This window comes from Leptodactylus fuscus, chromosome 2 (genome assembly GCF_031893055.1).
Source record: "Leptodactylus fuscus isolate aLepFus1 chromosome 2, aLepFus1.hap2, whole genome shotgun sequence".
Taxonomy (NCBI): Eukaryota; Metazoa; Chordata; class Amphibia; order Anura; family Leptodactylidae; genus Leptodactylus; species Leptodactylus fuscus.
In genome coordinates this window covers 105,496,275-105,516,735 of record NC_134266.1, presented here as the reverse complement: position 1 = coordinate 105,516,735, position 20,461 = coordinate 105,496,275, and the positions used below count along the sequence as shown (strand labels likewise).

Below are 20,461 nucleotides of genomic sequence, written 5' to 3'. Positions count from 1 at the left end.
TGGTGCAGTCTCGAACTAGCCAAAAGTGGTGCTATGACATGCTCTTTACCATTCCACAAAGCAAGTTTCAGGTTGCTTAGGAAGACACTTATACCATTTCAGGGCTCGTTCACATCTGCGCCCGGTCTCCATTCTGCAGGTTTCCGTTTTCTGCACAAAACTGAGCAGGAGACAGAAACCTGCAGGACTCTTTTAAACCCATTCATTTGAATGAGTTTGAAAGATGTCCTGCCGTGCGTGGCGGTTAGCGTTTTATGCTCTCCACCGCAAAACCGTTTTTTTTAAAATCGGACACAGAGTCGGACATGCAGTACTCTGTGTCCGATTTAAAGAAAGTGGTTTCGCGGCGGAGAGCATAAAATACTCACCGCCGCTCACGGCCGGACCCGGTCTGCATGCAGAAGACGGAAAGCTGAGAACTGACTGCCGAATGCTAGTGTGAACCTAGCATCACCAATAATTCAACAATCTTAATTGTGTTATCACCATGTCCCCCTTCCTTTCATGGTTACTTTCAATTGGAAACCAGGAAGGACCCAGCTAGCCATGCTGACAATGGGGATCACCCTGCTATCTGCCTACCACATATCCTTAGAGATAGATGTGTGAAGGTTATAAACATGCAATGTATGAAGAACATTGTTATCGTTAAAGCTTAATGCTAGATATAGTTACTTATGTTTGAAACTGAAATAAAGTTGTGTAACAAGATGGTGCCTGCACTTCAGAGTGATATTTTTTGTGTGCAAGTCAAGATACATGTTTTGCTTGCTGTCAGAAGACAGCTCCCTAGAGACACCACGCAAGACCGGGAGTAGCTGGCTATATATGGAACTGCTTAAACTTTCTCTGTTTGATTGAGATGTGATACACCAATCAGGAACTAACACAGGACTTGCTGTTATCTCTCTTCCTTTCTCTGCTGCTATATTAACCCCAAGTTGCCTTAATAAACTGCGTCACTGTATTTCTTTCTTAGTTAAACGAGGAACTAATACCAACATTGTGTGTTTGGAGTCATTTCCTTTCTGCTAGAGCTCAGCCTCATTTTATACAGCTACCCAGGATTATTGGTTACTTGGCCATCAACACAGCCTCTGACCTTATCACATACACATATGAAGTCATAAATAGGTGGGGGCTACACGGTGGCTCAGTGGTTAGCACTGCAGCCCTGCAGCGCTGGAGTCCTGGTGTTCAAATCCCGCCAAGGGCATAAAACCATCTGCAATGAGTTTGTATGTTCTCCCAGTGTTTGCATGGATTTCCATCCCATATACCAAAGACATGCTGATAGGAAAAAATGTACATTGTGAGCTCTATGTGGGGCTCACAATCTACATTTTAAAAAAATTAAAATAAAAAATAAATAGATGAAATGTAGAACTGATCCTAAAGAATGAGCAAACAACCCTATTCTGTGTGGCCTGTAGGCAGTGAAAGACAGTGTCTGACATGCACCCGATGCCCTGCATGGTTGAACTTGGCAAAGCCCCTTCCTAACCTAACCAAAAATACGTTGCCTCAGACATTCAGGTGGATAGAGTGTGAACACTCCAATGCAGCCCTGAAGTCAGCATTAGCCAGTTCTCCATTCCTGCAAGCTCCACATATCAGCAAGGCATTTGTGGTGCATACAGATACCAATGCCTATGGCACGGGGCCATTCCAAGCCAAATTAATCCAGGTGGTGGAGAACATTCAGTTACGTACTTGAGCAGAAAACTGGAAAAGTGAGGTAGCCTGTGCTATGATTGAGAAATAGTGCCTAGTCACTGTGTGGGCCCTGTAGAAGCAACCATAATGATAGTGACGGACCACAACCACCTGAGCAGGCTAAACATGATGGCTGGCAGTTATGGAAAACTGCTGCGGTGAAGCCTAGTTTTACATCAGTGTGACTATGTTCACCATAAGGAGGACAGTGAACAAGTTAATGGGTTCCTGGGTTGCCCAAGCAAGAGGAAAATATATAGGGATGGGCTCTGGAGTGATCTGTGATTCAAAGTTTCATGCTATCTCTAGAAAGATAAGGGTAATAAATTACATATTGTACTGTATATTTATAAGTTTTATGCTTTTCATAGACTATAGTAATGTCTTGTTGTGGGTCTAATGTGCTTGTGGGGAAGGGGGGGGGAGGTTTGAAGACTTTTGTGGTATATAACCATCCCAAATTAAGTACAAATTAATTTTCATGTTTGGTATTACTGAACTTGTAAAGAGATTTAGCATCTTTTGCTGGGCATATCATACCGATATTTGGTACCCACACAGAGTTATGTATACATCTATAATTATGGTAAACATATCTCTCTCTGGATATGGCACATGTAATTAGCCACCTCAAGTCACAAGTAGAAGGCTCCGAAAGGGGGAGGTCCTTGCAAAATGGGTGATTTATAGGATCTCCTCTTTGTCAGATACTTGCAGACCAGCCTGTAGATCTTTTCAATACTTTCTGACAAGCTATATGGCCAGGCTTGTAAGAGGCCTGTTATTAATTTCATTTTGATTTTGTATGTTGTTTATTGTATTTATCATAATTTTTTTTTTTTTCAAAAAGCAGTATTTTTTTGTGTATATAAAATCTCTAAATTTAATGTCCTCACAATTCTGAAGAGAGAAAATACCATTTAGGCTTGCTAACTTTTTGTTTGCCAGCATGTGCCAGAAGGCACTGGTGTGAATGGTCTGGGTATAATTGCAGACTCGTCTAAATTGTGATGCACATGTTGGAGTCTCTTCACTGCTTTGTAGCCAATTGTCACAGGTGACACTGACAAATGAATATATTATATAGTCTCTGCGGGCTCTGTTTCCTCCCCTCTTTCCCTTGCTGTTGGGATTCCTCAGGGCTCGGTCCTAGGCCCCCTGTTCTTTTCTCTCTCCACAGCCCCCATTGGAGAGAACATCGCCAGATTTGGCTTCAGGTACCATCTTTATGCTGATGACACCCAATTATACACATCTTCCTGTGACATCACCCCTGTACTCATACAGAACACCAGCGACTGTCTCTCTGCTGTCTCAAATATCATGTCCTCACTCTATCTGAAACTAAATCTCTCTGACTGAACTACTACTGTTTCCACCATCTAATAGATCTGTCCCTGATATATCCATTGCAGTCTCAGGCCTAACTATAACTCCTAGGCAGCAGGCCCGCTGCCTCGGGGTCATGTTTGACGCAGACCTTTCCTTTACCTCTCATGTTGAATCACTCGTACGTTCATGTCACCTCCACCTCAAAAATATCTCCAGAATACGCCCTTTCCGTACCAGAGATACACTAAAGACACTTATTGTCTCTCTGATTCATTCTCGCCTTGACTACTGTAACTCCTTACTAATCGATCTTCCCCTTACTAAACTCTCCCCTCTACAATCTATTCTGAATGCAGCGGCCAGGCTCATCTATCAGGCTAGACGCTACAGTGATGCCTCTGGTCTGTGCCAGTCATTACACTGGCTGCCTATTCATTATAGAATAAAATATAAAGTTATCACTCTCATCCACAAGGCTCTCCATAATGCCGCACCTCCATACATTTCCTCCCTCATCTCTGTCTACCGCCCAACCCGTGTTCTCCGTTCACTCAATGACCTAACACTTACATCCTCTATTATCAGAACCTCCCACGCTCTTATACAAGACTTCTTCCGAGCTGCACCACTTCTCTGGAATGCTCTACCCCGGACAATCAGATTAACTCCCAATTTCTACAGTTTCAAACGCAAACTAAAGACGCATCTTTTCAGACAAGCCTATCACAATTTCTAACGTAAACCCTTAACCCTCCTCTGTCCCCTGCTCCCACATTTCCCCACATGATATGTCATCTCATGCTAACTTTATAGGTCCAAGCTCCACCCGCATGTTAAAGAACACGACTGTTGACGGCTCATAAAGTTTTATGTTTGTGTAATGACAGTAACCTCTATTACAAAAGTGTCTGACCTCTGCATAAGCAATGCCACCCCTGCTACCTCTTGTGTCACCCCCCTCTACCTCATAGATTGTAAGCTCTTGCAAGCAGGGCCCTCAGTCCCATTGTGTGAAATGACTTTCTTTGTAATGTATCTTTCTGTCTGTATTTGAACCATACAAATTGTACAGCGCTGCGGAATATGTTGGCACTATGTAAATAAAAATTATACTATTATTATTATTATAGTCTATCATTTCTAACAAACCTTGAGGGTTGGCTCCCAAAAAAACATCTTCAAAATTCATCTTCGGCATGTATGGCAGTGATTGGATGTAATTCCGGGCCTGTTATCAAAAGGGAAAAGAAAAACAAACAAACAAACAAACAAAAACAACAGCACAGAATTAAAATTAAAAATAGACTTGAAGCCATAAATAAGTTAAATTGTAATAATCTTTCGAACAATTTCCTATCTTCTATTGTAGGAATAAACTCTTTATTAAAGGGGCTCTATCAGCAAAGTCATGCTGATAGAGCCCCACATATGCGTGAATAGCCTTTAAAAAGGCTATTCAGGCACCGTAAATGTTATATTAAACTGCCCCCCAGTTTTAAAATAATACCCTAAAAAAGAATGTGATCTACTTGCGCATCGTGCACGCTGGGCAGGCATTCAGGGTGTGCCGTCTTCTTCATCCACGCCTCCTCTTCCTCCGATGTCCTCGGGTCCCGTCCTCCTCCGGCGCTCGCGAACTGACATTGATTAAAAAAAAATGGCCTGGGCGTAGCGCATGCGCCCAGGCCATTTTTTTTATCAATGTCAGTTCGCAAGCGCCAGAGGACGGGACCCAAGGACATCGGAGGAAGAGGAGGCGTGGATGAAGAATATGGTGCACCCTGAATGCTCGCCCAGCATGCACGATGCGTAAGTAGATCACATTCTTTTTTAGGGTTTTATTTTAAAACTAGGGGGTAGTTTAATATAACTTTAGCGGTGCCTGAATAGCCTTTTTAAAGGCTATTCACGCATATGTGGGGCTCTATCAGCATGATTTTGCTGATAGAGCCCCTTTAAGAATAACAGAAGTGATTAATCTTCCAGGCAGTTAATGTATATTATATTATAGATTATTCCCAAACATTTTGGTCAAAAAACTTCTTCAAGCCGTGAATGAAGGTAGAATATATACAAGTAAATACAAAATAAATCTTCAAAAATACATATGCATACATAAACACACACAAATACAATACGAGTAGGATATGTGAAGTCAATTTACATATCAGAGTTAGTGTGAGTGCCCCCACATCACAGGGAACGAATATCTGTACAATAAGAGAATACATATTATAATGTCACCATTAGAAATAAAAGACTATATGGTGGCATATGAGTATACAGAGTATACAGATGTATGAAGTTATTATGATCCAGCACCTGTACAGATTCTGAATACTTTTGCAAATGATCATGATACAGCACAGAATATTCTACCAAAACTGTATTTATCCAGTGACTTTCTTCAATTCACCAGGAGTGAGTTGCTGTATGGGAACATGAAAAAGATTCATGTAACCTTATTTTTCATGAATTACACCGTAGCACCAGAGGCCAGTGTTGTAAACCGCAAGCTTATGTGTCCACACATCGGACACTGAGGTATGTCCTATGTGTGGACTCTGCACATAGAGCGCGGGTCAAGAAGAGAAGGCAGCAATCATCAGGATTTCAGGTAGGAGAGTATAACTTTTTTTCTTCTTAGTGTAGTTGTGGGTTTTTTAATGGGATGGTTAGAAGAGGATATTAAGATTCATTAGGGGCCTTAGGATGATAGGGGGGTTATTTATATAAGGGGGCATTGTAAACATAAGAGGGATCATTTATATAAGGGCTATTAAAGGGCACTGTGAACATAAGGGGTATCATTTAACTCTTTTGTTGCCAAGCACGTAGCTATAAGTGCTCCCAAGGTGGCACTTCAGTAGCGGAGGACGTAGCTACTACGTCCTTGCTACTGAAGCCCATAACTCTGTCAAAAATTGGGTTATCTTGACAGTTTTAGTGTCATTTTAAAGCCAAGAATCTTGACTTTAAAATGGCAAAATGATCTGATGACATAGAGGTCACCAATCGCTCCCAAAACTGTTAATATAGGCAGATTCTGCTCCCTGTTTTTTCTATAGAAATTTTGGGGAGGCACTATAAAAAGTAGTATAGTGAGATGAAAATAATATTTTCAGCTTATATGAAAGCCAAGAGTCTGCCCTTTAAAATAAGCTAGCGATCAGCTGACCAGGGGGGCGCTGATCGCAGCTGTCAACTAAAAAACACGGCGGTACCGCACCGTGACGCGACAGTAAAAGGGGAGGGGGAGCGCTCACATAAAGCTTTACAGTGAGATGAAAATTGCAAGCAGCGTTGCAATTTTGATCTCAATTGAAAGCTAGGAACATGGGCTACAAAATAAGCCAGCGATCAGCTGTCCAAAAGGTCGCTGATCGCAGCTATCACATAAAAAAGACGGCGATATCGCTCCATCTGTCCCTCGCTTGTCTGTACTGCTGAAGAATGGGCAGCGCTCGTATAAACTACTACTGTGATATGAATCTTATGAATAGTGTCACAATTTTAATAACATTTGGAAGCTATGAACATCCTACTAATATTATAAGTGTGAAAGTTTGTGTGTTTGGATGTTTGTGAGTTTGGATGTTTGTTCCTCAATCATGCTAAAACACCTGGACGGATTTGTGTGCAATTTTCCACAAACATAGTTTTCCCTTAGGATTGAGTCACAGGCTACTTTTGGTGCCACTAAACATCATGGCTTCCTAGCAGGAGACTCACAAAGCAGGACTCCTAGCCCCAGCTATAGACTCACACACACTGCCTGGCATTTCCTGCCTCAACCTGCCTGCACATTCCTTACTGTCACCTCAGGAGTAGCCCTCACTCTACTCACTCACATTTACATATAGCTTTCCACTATATACACACATCACATTGTCTGTATCACTACATACACAATACAACACATCACATTGTCTGTATCACTACATACAGAATACAACACATCACATTGTCTGTATCACTACATACACAATACAACACATCACATTGTCTGTATCACTACATACACAATACAACACATCACATTGTCTGTATCACTACATAAACAATACAACGCATCACATTGTCTGTATCACTACATACACAATACAACGCATCACATTGTCTGTATCACTACATACACAATACAACACATCACATTGTCTGCATCACTACATACACAATACAACGCATCACATTGTCTGTATCACTACATACACAATACAACGCATCACATTGTCTGTATCACTACATACACAATACAACACATCACATTGTCTGTATTACTACATACACAATATAACCAGTGGCGTAACTAGGAATGGCGGGGCCCCGTGGCGAACTTTTGACATGGGCCCCCCCCCATCCCAACTGACGCCGAAGACCTCGACCGACCCCTCCTCCGCACTCTATTATGTCCCTTACTTGCCCCTGCACACAGTATTATGTCCATTAGTGGCCCCTGCACACACTATTAACCCCAATAGTGTCCCCTGCACACAGTATTAACCCCAATAGTGTCCCCTGCACACAGTATTATGTCCATTAGTGGCCCCTGCACACACTATTAACCCCAATAGTGGCCCCTGCACACACTATTAACCCCAATAGTGTCCCCTGCACACACTATTAACCCCAATAGTGTCCCCTGCACACACTATTAACCCCAATAGTGTCCCCTGCACACAGTATTAACCCCAATAGTGTCCCCTGCACACAGTATTAACCCCAATAGTGTCCCCTGCACACAGTATTAACCCCAATAGTGTCCCCTGCACACAGTATTAACCCCAATAGTGGCCCCTGCACACAGTATTAACCCCCATAGTGGCCCCTGCACACAGTATTATCCCCCATAGTGGCCCCTGCACACAGTATTAACCCCAATAGTGTCCCCTGCACACAGTATTATCCCCCATAGTGGCCCCTGCACACAGTATTAACCCCAATAGTGTCCCCTGCACACAGTATTAACCCCAATAGTGTCCCCTGCACACAGTATTAACCCCAATAGTGTCCCCTGCACACAGTATTAACCCCAATAGTGGCCCCTGCACACAGTATTAACCCCAATAGTGGCCCCTGCACACAGTATTAACCCCAATAGTGGCCCCTGCACACAGTATTAACCCCAATAGTGTCCCTTGCACACAGTATTAACCCCAATAGTGTCCCCTGCACACAGTATTAACCCCAATAGTGGCCCCTGCACACAGTATTAACCCCAATAGTGGCTTCTGCACACAGTATTAACCCCAATACTGGCCCCTGCACACAGTATTAACCCCAATAGTGTCCCTTGCACACAGTATTAACCCCAATAGTGTCCCCTGCACACAGTATTAACCCCAATAGTGTCCCCTGCACACAGTATTAACCCCAATAGTGGCCCCTGCACACAGTATTAACCCCAATAGTGGCCCCTGCACACAGTATTGACCCCAATAGTGGCCCCTGCACACAGTATTGACCCCAATAGTGTCCCCTGCACACAGTATTAACCCCAATAGTGGCCCCTGCACACAGTATTAACCCCAATAGTGGCCCCTGCACACAGTATTAACCCCAATAGTGGCCCCTGCACACAGTATTAACCCCAATAGTGGCCCCTGCACACAGTATTAACCCCAATAGTGGCCCCTGCACACAGTATTAACCGCAATAGTGGCCCCTGCACACACTATTAACCGCAATAGTGGCCCCTGCACACACTATTAACCCCAATAGTGTCCCTTGCACACAGTATTAATCCCAATAGTGTCCCCTGCACACACTATTAACCCCAATAGTGTCCCCTGCACACAGTATTAACCCCAATAGTGGCCCCTGCACACAGTATTAACCCCAATAGTGGCCCCTGCACACAGTATTAACCCCAATAGTGGCCCCTGCACACAGTATTGACCCCAATAGTGTCCCCTGCACACAGTATTGACCCCAATAGTGTCCCCTGCACACAGTATTAACCCCAATAGTGGCCCCTGCACACAGTATTAACCCCAATAGTGGCCCCTGCACACAGTATTAACCCCAATAGTGGCCCCTGCACACAGTATTAACCCCAATAGTGGCCCCTGCACACAGTATTAACCCCAATAGTGGCCCCTGCACACAGTATTAACCGCAATAGTGGCCCCTGCACACACTATTAACCGCAATAGTGGCCCCTGCACACACTATTAACCCCAATAGTGTCCCTTGCACACAGTATTAATCCCAATAGTGGCCCCTGCACACACTATTAACCCCAATAGTGTCCCTTGCACACAGTATTAACCCCGATAGTGGCCCCTGCACACAGTATTAACCCCAATAGTGGCCCCTGCACACAGTATTAACCCCAATAGTGGCCCCTGCACACCGTATTATGTCCCTCTGTGGACACCCATAAACAATTATTATACTCTGGGGTCTTTTCAGACCCCAGAGTATAATAATCGGAGACCCGGGGAATAAAAACATTAAAAAAAAAAAAACACTGTTGCTTCTTACCTGTTCCCCGGCTCCTGTGCTGTGCTGTCCTCCTGTGCTGACCATCGCTCGCGTCCTTCGTTAATGACGTTGGACGTCACATGACCCGGGAAGCATGCCGAGTTCATGTGACGTCAGACAACAGTAGGACGGAGGCCTGGCAGGATCGCGGAGAGGTAAGTAACAGTTTTTTATGTTTATTACCTCTCCCGATCCGCCAGTCATTATACTCGGGGGTGTGCAAAGACCCCCGAGTATAATGATAGCCTTTGATAGCCCCCTAATGGCCTGGGCCCTGTGGCAGCTGCTACCACGGTAGTTACGCCACTGAATATAACACATCACATTGTCTGTATCACTACATACACAATATAACACATCACATCACATTTGCTAGCCCACCAAACTTTTTCAAGCACTTTTACAGTTTCACACGTCTGTGTCCACCCAATTCTCAAATCACCGCAGATGAAGTTGCGGGTAAAAGCTAGTGGGCTATAAAATAAGCCAATGATCAGCTGTCCAAGGGGTTGCTGATCACAGCTATTAACTAAAGAAGTCAGCGGTACCGCACAGTGTCGGCACTATTGAAGGGGAAGAGGGAGAGCTCACGTAAAGTGTTACAGTGAGATGAAACCTGCAAGTAGATTTGCAGTTTCCATCTCATCTGAAAGCTAGGAACATGGGCTATAAAATGAGATAAAACTGTGAATCTACTTGCAGTTTTCATCTAACTGTAACACTTTGTGAGCTCTCTCTCTCACCCCCTTCAATAGTGCTGACACTGTGCGGTACTGCTGACTTCTTTAGTTGACAGCTGCGATCAGCAACCCCTTGGACAGCTATATTCCCCTGGCTCCCTGCTTTCAGAAAATATATTGGTATGGGGGGTCTTTGACAATCATTTAATTTAGAAATATGCATTTTATTCAGACATGTCAAAACTGTGAAAATTGCTCTGGCTACTGGAGATGCAAAATTACCAGAGACCCTAGGCAGTGAAAAGGTTAAATAATGGCTATTAGTGGGTATCATCTATAAAAGGGCACATTAGGGATGCAGCATTTATGTCAGGGGGAATCAGGGGCATAGTATAAGGGATGAATTAATTTAATTAAAGGTGGCAATTGGGCTTTATTAAAGCTAAGACCCCAAGTAGCGAGCTGCAGAAAAAAAATGTAACGCATCACGGTTTTTCCTGCAGTGCTTTTCACAGAGGTTTCCTCTGCAGACTTTCTGCTTCCATAAGAAGCTGTAAGAAGGGGCCAAGGCACCTGTGAATATCACACGCTGTCTGTTTATAGTGACTGCGTGATGTAATTACAGTCTTATCACATAGACATGTATAGGATGAGGCTGTAGTTATTTACATAGCCGCTATGAGATGAATGACACTGTGTAAACAGACAAGGGATTAGACATTTACACAGGTACCATGGTCCATTCAAACAGCATGCTTATGCTTCATGCTTATGTTTGAAAACATCCATGTTTTAGTTGCCATAAATGGTGACACCTGTAATTTTATGTTGCAATGTATGATAGAATGTAAGGAACCTTTATTTTGCAGCAAGTTGTAGCTTTTATTTATACCATTTTGAGGAATGTCTGACATTTTGATCAATTTGGCAATTTAGCCATCCTGGTCTTTTTAACTGCTATGGTGTTCACCACACAGCATAAATATATTTATAATTCACACATTTTCGGATGCAGTGTTCTCTACTTACTTTTTATTTATTTTTGTGATCAAGGGAATACAACTTATCTTCCTATGACAGACCTAGGAGTCTAATCAAGGCTTCCGACTGCCATCATTATTATTAATTTATTTATTTTTACACATGGGTAGTTCTTTAATCAATAAGGAGCAGTACAATTCAGCTTAAAAAGGAATTCCCATCTCAAATACTATCGATACTGCTAGCTTATGTAAATTCTAGAGTATTCCTAAATAGATTGCTTCAGCAATGCCGCTTCATTAGTCTATGTTAAATTATTCCTCCCATTGTTTAGTATAAGGAAAATGTTTGTTTTGTACCATGTTAGCCAGTGGGTAGGAAATATAAAAAGGAAAAACTTGAGTCTTCAGTAGTTGATACCTTTTTTAATGGCGAACTAATAATGATGACAGATTACAACGATTCAAAGCTCTCGACTTCTTCAGGTATATCTAAAAACAATGGCTGAAGGCTGCATATTTATGTACAAAAGGACACTCAGGAATAGAATTTTAGGGGTGAGGGTGGAAGAAGTTTATTGGTACATACAAATAAACAATTCATCAGTTTGCAATGTTCTTATCAGTTCAGAGAGTGTCTTTTGTGGCTGTCTCAGTTCAGTGATTTCTGTAGGAAGCCATGAACCCATGTGACAGATTCATCCCTTTCTGCAATGTTTGAAGCAGGGTCATAAACTTGTACTCATAAATGTGTGTCTCTTTCTTGGATTTAAAATTCCCTCTTAAAACCAAAATTTTCATGTCATTGGTGATATTATGATCTTCATTGCTGAAATGTTTTGACACGGGAAGGTCCTTTCTTTGTTCTCTAATTGTATGACGGTGTGAGTTCATCCGCATTCTAAGCTTCTGACCAGTCTCTTCAACATACAGATTTTCAGAGAAACATTTGGTGCATATTATTAAATACACTACATTTGGTGTGTTACAGGTGAACGTACCTGGGATTTTATATTCCCTGTTAGAATTTGGTATTTCTATCTTTTCGGTGGTCAGTATGTGAGGGCAGGTTTTGTACCTTTTCTGTCTGCATGGAAATGTTCCTGTGTTAGTTGGAGGTGACAGTGAGCTGCTAAGCACCATACTCCTGAGATTTGGGGCCATCTATAGCACAGGAGAGGGGGGGTCTGGAAAAATGGATTTTAGACGGTTGTCTTTTTGCAGTAGTGGATGTAATTTACGTGTGATTCCTCTCAGCATTTCCAGTTGTCGGTTATATGTGACCACCAGGAGCACCCCATTGTTTTCCTGTTTGGTATTGTATTTTAATAACTCTGATCTTGGTATTCTCGTGGCCCTGGTGATTTGGTTTTCAATTGTTCTTGGATGGTAACCCTGCCTCAAGAATGTGTTTTTGAGGCCCCCAAGGTGTTTGTCTCTATCTGCAGGGTCTGAACATATTCGATGGTATCTGATAGCCTGGCTGTAGACAATGGAGTTCTTTATGTGATTAGAATAAAAGCTATCCAATCTTAGGTAGGTAGGGAAGTCAATTGGTTTCTGATACAGTGGTGATTCAATTTTGTTGTCCTGTATCTTGATGACTGTGTCCAGGAAATTTGAGTAATTGAACATCAGGTTGATGGTGGGATGGAACTGGTTGAATTGTTCATGGAAGGTTTTCAGCTGTTGTTCAGACCCAGTCCAAATGATTAACATATTGTCAATGAAGCGATAGTAGGCCCGGGGCCTGGTGGTACAGGTGGATAGGAAGTCCCTCTCAAGCTTGGACATGAAAAAAGATTAGCGTACTGTGGTGCCATTTTACTCCCCATTGCGGTGCCAGTCTGCTGTAGATAGATGCAGTCACCAAAAGAAAAGTAATTGTGGGTGAGTATGAATTGTGTGTTTCAGCACCGAGTACAAGGATTCTACATCCATGGTGGCCAGGATGGTTCCCTCTGGTAGAGGACCTATAGTGGATAGCTTATTTAATAGGTCTCTGGTGTCCTGAAGGTAGCTGGCTGTACCCTTCATTAAGGGTTTACGAGTACCCTTCACCCATCCAGAAATCTGTTCAGTGAGAGTGCCAACACATGAAATGATCGGTCTCCCTGGGTTCCCAGATTTGAGCAGTTTTGTAAGCATATAAAAAGTCCCCGTCCTTGGACTTGCCGGTATGAGGCTGCTTAGGCTTTCTGCTTCATCAGATAGGCCAGAAATAACCTTTAATTTTTTTTGGAGTACTCCTCTGTAGGGTCTGAATCCAATTTGGAGTAATAGTGTGTGTCAGTCAGTTGTCTGTGTGCTTCCTGTATGTAGTCTGATGTGTTCATCATGACTATTGCACCACCTTTATCGGCTGGTTTAATGATGATGTCTTTGTTATTTCTCAGGGATTGTATGGCCACGAACTCACACCGTCATACAGTTAGAGAACAAAGAATGGACCTTCCCGTGTCAAAACTTTTCAGCAATAAAGATCATAATATCACCAATGTCATGAAAATTTTGGTTTTAAGAGGGAATTTTAAATCAAGGAAAGAGATACGCATTTATGACTACAAGTTTATGACCCTGCTTCAAACATTGCAGAAAGGGATGAATCTGTCACATGGGTTCATAGCATCCTACAGAAATCACTGAACTGAGACAGCCATAAAAGACACTCTCTGAACTGATAAGAACATTGCAAACTAATTAATTATTTATTTGTATGTACCAATAACCTTCTTCCACCCTCCCTCCTAGAATTCTATTCCTGAGTGTACATATTGTTGTCAATGCACCCAGCCTGTTATCGTATCCAAACATAGATGATGTGGCTCACTGCTCTCGGGGGAGCAGTGGGCTGAGTTCTTCGTATTACTCTTAGAGCGGTTATCTTATCTCCAGCTCTGCATAAATAGAACATTGAATTTGGGGGCGTGGCCTGCATCTGGATGGAGTAGGACGTGTATCAGAGCTGCTCCTGCCCTGCCTACTATAAATCAGCCTGAATGTGCTCCAAACTGACCTCCATGGGGAAGAAAACCTCCTTTGCAGCTTCCTCCTGGGCCCGGCTTCCTCCCTAAGCCCTGGACAAGCAGGCATTTTCATCTACCTGGTCCCCACTCCAGGTTCCACACGGGCCTCCGCGCGGCAGTGGCCGTCTTTGCAGGTCACGTCGGCACCTCCGGCGCTGCTCCCTGCCGCCTCCTCTGCTGTCAGACATTCCGCTGCCACCACTGCTGTAGTGCTGGATCCCGCAGCTCCACCGCCATCCTCCTCCACGAGCTCCGGTGTCCTGGCCTCCTGGAGTGCTGCTGTAGACGGCTCCCAGGCTTCCTCGGGCCCCTCCAAGATGGCGGATCCCACGGCGCCTTCTCTGTCAGCCTCCCAGGACAATAAAAGGAACAGGTGCTGCCCCATCTGCGCTCCCAGGCTCCTGACCCTCAGTTTGTGCCCCTAAACAATGCCTCTGGCACAGGAGTGCTTATAATTGATCCTGCTGGCCATAGCCATGACCATGTGGCCCCATTCCCCAACCCCTCTCAGTCCCAGCTCCTGGGGGTTCCTTCACCTGCACAAATAGGGGGAATGGAGATGGACATTTGTGCTACCCCCTACATGTCTCCATATGCAGCAGTGTCTCCTCATTCACCACCGCCTGTCTCTCAAGCCTCACATCTTACTGGAGCTGACATCTTGCAGCCGTCTCTTCCTCCAGAATGGCTCCAATTCCTCACCCGGTCCCTGGTTGCCGAAGTACCCGAAACCTGCTGCAGGGAATTCCGTACTGAAATTCGTGCTGAGATCTCTGCTCTTAGGCAGGATATTCACCACATTGCAACCCAAGTGGACAACTTAGAACATAAGCATGACCAGATGCCTCCTACGGCCGCTTATTCAACTTCTTCGTGAATGCCAGATCCCCTACCGGTGGGGTTTTCCATTTGTTATGACTGCTAGATCTAACAGCCGTACAGCTACCCTACGCTCTTTCTCGGACCTGTAGTCCTTCTGCTCTACGTTGAACATTGCTTCTCCCCCTTCTGATCTGACTGATTGGGAGCCATCTTCTCCCTTTCCCCTCCTCCCCCCCAGTTTCCAGTTGTGGGTCTTGGTACTGGACCCTTTTGGTTGCTCTGTTACGATCTGTTGTAATCCTTGACACTTTCCCCTGGACAGGAGAGTTAGTCCTGTCCTTGATACATCTACTGTTCATTTTTGTATTTTTGTTTATTGTTTACTCATGTAGACTTTGTTCTTTCCTCCCCTCATTTATAGGGTCCATTGTCTTTCGATAGTGTTCACCAGGTCCCTGTGGCCAGCAGTGTTTCGCTTGGATTGGGCGAAATCTGCCTTTGCTCTCTTCTCTATTTATATGCAGTGTGTCACACTGAATTTCAAAGGTTTGGACTCCAATGCCAAGTGGCCCTTGGTGCTCCGTAAGCTACAGTCCCTCCGGGCGGATGTGGTCTTCCTACAGGAGACTCATTTTGATCACACTGGTAATTTTAACTTCGCCCATCACTATTTCCCTACTACTTTTTTTTACTGTCTGTAATTCCCGCAGAAAAGGTGGGGTGGCTTATCCTGCTCTCCCGCACCTGTCCCATCTCCATATCGGTATCCCACTTGGACCCTGAGGGCCGTTATATTATTTTGGAAGGTCTTCTTTGCGGTAAGCAGATAGTCTTCTGTAATATATATGCTCCGAACTCCTCTCAGATAACTCCTCTATATGAGATAGATACTAAGATAATACGGCATCTACGGGCTTTTTCAGGGTTGGCCCTGTTGCTAGGCGGAGACTTTAATATGCTTTTTTCTGAACATTCTGACAAATTAACTGTACCAGCTGGTACCTCAAGTGCCCCACAGACTCACTTAGCTAAGGAGTTCCGTAGATTTATTAGATCCTCTGCCTTATATGATCTTTGGTGTGCCCATAACCCCATAGCTAGATCCTATACGTTTTACTCGCACTTGCATAAAACGCATTCCAGGATTGATTATTTCTTTGGTAATACCCTGACTCTTAGGCTCTGAGTGGATGCGGAAATAGGTCCTATATCTTGGTCCGGCCATGCTCCTGTCTCTCTCTCTCGCTGTCCTCTGCCTCCGACATCTCTAAGAGAGGTCACTGGCGTTTAAACGAATTCCTTCTCCACTCCCTGTCCTCCAGCACTTCTCTTTGTACTCAGTTTCAAGGAAGATTTTACTGATAATGTGGGCTCGGTCTCTTCTGATTCCTCCCTATGGGAAGCTCACATGGTGGTTAAGAGAGGTCACTGCATTGCTTTGGCCACTCGACTCAAAAAAGATAGATTAGCTAGAGAGAAGGCCTTGGTGGCCCGGATCCAGTCCTTGTCGGATAGCCTGAGCCGTACTCCATCTGTCTCCACCCTCCGCTGCCTTGTAGCTGCCAAGGCGGATTTGAGAGATCTGGCCACTCAAGCTACCCAACGCCTTCTCCTATACAACTATCAACGCTATTATGAAAGGGTCAATAAGGCCCACACCCTTCTAGCCAAGACTCTCTGTGACCATCAAACTTCTTCTACTCCACATGCAATTCAGGACCCTCAGGGAGTTCTTCATTACCATCCTGACTCTATAGCATCCCTGTTTAAAGACTACTATACGAAGTTGTACAATTTACCTCCTCACTCGAATGCTGATCCATCCTCGCAAGCTGCTGTATTGCATACTTATCTGGAGGCCTGTCACTACCCTAAGCTTTCCTCTTCAGCTCTTGCCACCTTAAATGCCCCTATCATGACGGATAAGATTAGCTCTCTCTACTCTTAAGGAACTCCCTAATGGTAAAGCCCCGGGCCCAGACGGTTTCACATACCTCTATTATAAGACATTCCAAGCAGACTTGATCCCTCACGTGTCGTCTTTTTAATTCTTTTCTAGAAGGTGCCCCTATTCCCCCATCCATGCTCTATTCCCACATTACCTTAGTCCCTAAACCCCGTAAGGACCACCAAGAGTGCTCCAACTATTATCCCACAGCACTGCAGGGATTTGAAGCTCTTCACTAAAATTTTGGCAAACAGGCTTAGCGTTTGGCTCCCTTCTTTGATTCACAAGGACCAGGTGGGTTTCATCCCCTGTTGTCGGGGGAGGGGGGGGGGGATAACACCAGAAGGACTGTGGATTTAATCAATGTGGCCAACCGCTCTGCCACCCCTATCATCTTATTGAGCCTTGATGCAGAAAAAGCTTTCGACCACTTTGATTGGTCGTTCATGAGGGCCACCCTTGATAGCTTTGGATTATCCGAAGCTTTTCTTACTGCAATTGAGAAGCTGTACTCTTGCCCCTCTGCTGTGGTGAAACTCCCCAACTCACTTTCTACACCGTTTCCCATTCGCAATAAGACCCATCAGGGTTGCTCCTTGACTCCCCTTAATTTCGCCCTTTGTATCGAGCCCCTAGAAGCCCGGATTAGGACCAACCCTGATACAGGAGTTCTAGTTAAAGGACAAGCCCCTCAAAATTAGCTTATTTGCAGACGATGGCCTTCTAACCATCACTAACCCCCACATTTCCCTTCCCAACCTTCTGCAGTCCCTTAAGTCTGAGATCTCTCAGGTTACAAAGTTAAACCCACTAAAACTGAGCCCCCCCCCCCTTAATATTCCTGAGGCTGACTTACGACTGTTACATTCTAACTTCAATTTTCAGTGGAGAGAGCGTTCTCTCCGATATTTGGGTATCCAGCTCTCCCCCTCCTACTCTACCCTATACTTGGTTAATTACCCTAGCTTGTTTAACGAACTACGGGCCCTCCTTGATAAATGGCGCCCCCTCCATATTTCGCTTTTAGGCCGTATTAATGCAGTCCAGACGTCCATCCTCCCTAAACTCCTTTATTACTCAGACGCTCCCAGTTGCTGTCCCGCACTCGGAATTGCGTTCCCTTCAAAAATCCATTTTTAAATTCATCTGGAATGGCAAGTGCCACCGCATACCTTGTTCAGTGATGCTCTCTGGTAAAGAGGAGGGGGGTTGGGGGTGCTGCATATCCTGCATTATTATTGGCCCGCTCATTTGCGTTGCTTACCATTTTGGTCAGCTCCACAGGCCTACACAAAACGGGGCGAGATTGAGACGCTTTGGTTAGCACTGATCCATCCCAATGCATTTCTACGGTCCCGCCCCTATTGGGCCCTATACATTTTACGAGGTCTATTTGGCTCACCTGTTCTAAAATTTTCCCTCTAGCTTCCAAGTGTTCATCTATGATTTCCTTCTTGTACAATCCCGCCTTCTGGAGGGACTCATCTCAGCTCTGGTAAAACCTTGGAGCAAGCTGGGTCTTTTCCGTATTGCCGACCTAGTTGACCCGTTAACCTTGGAGATCAGATCCTTTGACTATTTTGTAACTGAACCGCACTTACCCGCCTCCGAATGGCAACATTACCAACAGATTGTTCATTTTGCTCATACCCAATTTGGCTCCTTGAAGGTATCTCGGCCGACATCCTTTGAGAGACTGTCATGCTGGTACCTCCACAGCTGGCATTATTTCTAGTATATATTGCTTCCTCTCATCTTCTGGGGAGCGGAGCCCCGTTTCTCATAAATACATGGAGACGTGGTCTAGGGCATTGAATAGGCAGATCTCACCCTCCCAATGGCAGGTCATCTGGTCCCGTGCAACTAAATCCTCCACCTGTATTACGTTCCGCGAGACCAAATACAAATTATTGATGCACTGGTATCATACCCCTGCCTTACTTCATTCTCTCGATCCAGGTATTTCTCCCCACTGTTGGCGATGTGGAGCAGGGGTTGGCACCTTGTATCACATTTCCTGGGAATGCCCGGGGATTCGCTCCTTATGGTCGGAGGCCAAGTCCCTTACGGATGCTTTGTTTATCCATGGAGTTCCGCTCGATCCCCTCACATACCTCCTGATCCTCCCACCTGTACATCTTGGCAAGCAGTCTTCCAAATTGTTCCTCTATTTATGTACTGCGGCTAAGACGCTTATCGCCCTCCGCTGGAAGAAGGTTTCCCCTCCTTCCTGCCCGGACCTCATTGCCTGGGTAAAAGATGTGCACAGCCTAGAGAATCTGACGGCCTCACTTAATCATACCGTTGAGGCTTTCCAGGCTATATGGTCATCCTGGGACATGTACTGTACTTTACATGGTCTCTGACTCTCCTCCCCCCCTCCCTCACATTCATGTTTTGTTTTCTATGCTTTGTTTACATCACTGGGATAATTTAATGATATTTGCCTTGTTATTTTTTTGACATATTTCCCCTTTCCTTTTCTTCTCTCTGTTTGCCCCTTGTTTCTTTGATGTTTTGTAAATTTAAAATTTTTCTTCAATAAACATTAGTTTAAAATAAAACAAAAACGAACAAGTCCTTTGTCAGTCCTCTCAGCATGTAATCAACCTGTGTAATTTAACATTCATTTATAATATATTTCTAGTAATCATGTATATACATAAACACACACACTCATACATACATACAGTCATGGCCAAAAGTTTTGAGAATGATACAAATATTAATTTTTACAAAGTCTACTGCTTCAGTTTTTCTAATGGCAATTTGCATATATTCCAGAATGTTATAAAGAGTGATCAGCTTAACAGCAATTACTTGCAAAGTCAATATTTGCCTAGAAAATGAACTTTATCCCCCAAAACACATTTCAACATCATTGCAGCCCTGCCTTAAAAGGACCAGCTAACATCGTTTCAGTGATTGCTCCATTAACACAGGTGTGGGTGTTGATGAGGACAGGGCTGGAGATTAATCTGTCATGATTAAGTAAGAATGACACCACTGGACACTTTAAAAGGAGGCTGGTGCTTGGCGTCATTGTTTCTCTTCTGTTAACCATGGTTATCTCTAAAGAAACACGTGCAGTCATCATTGCACTGCACAAAAATGGCTTAACAGGGAAGAGTATCGCAGCTAGAAAGATTGCACCTCAGTCAACAATCTATTGCATCATCAAGAACTTCAAGGAGAGAGGTTCCATTGTTGGCAAAAAGGCTCCAGGGCGCCCAAGAAAGACCAGCAAGCGCCAGGACCGTCTCTTAAAAGTGTTTCAGCTGCGGGATTGGGCTACCAGCAGTGCAGAGCTTGCTCAGGAATGGCAGCAGCAGTTGTGAGTGCATCTGCACGCACTGTGAGGCGGAGACTCTTGGATCAAGGCCTGGTCTCAAGGAGGGCAGCAAAGAAGCCACTTCCCTCCAGAAAAAACATCAGAGACAGACTGATATTCTGCAAAAGGTACAGGGAGTG

The 20,461-nt window shown here is 44.3% G+C and overlaps 1 protein-coding gene across 4 annotated transcripts in view; it reads right to left on the bottom strand.

The window, feature by feature from the left end:
- Nucleotides 1-20,461, bottom strand: part of LOC142194903 (mitogen-activated protein kinase 14) — a 142,474-nt gene that overhangs the window by 30,450 nt on the left and 91,563 nt on the right. For all 4 annotated transcript variants that reach the window (XM_075264338.1, XM_075264339.1, XM_075264340.1 and 1 more), the window contains one exon: nt 4,198-4,276. In XM_075264338.1, the coding sequence (XP_075120439.1) occupies nt 4,198-4,276 (79 nt within the window). The remainder of the gene's footprint in view (nt 1-4,197; nt 4,277-20,461) is intronic.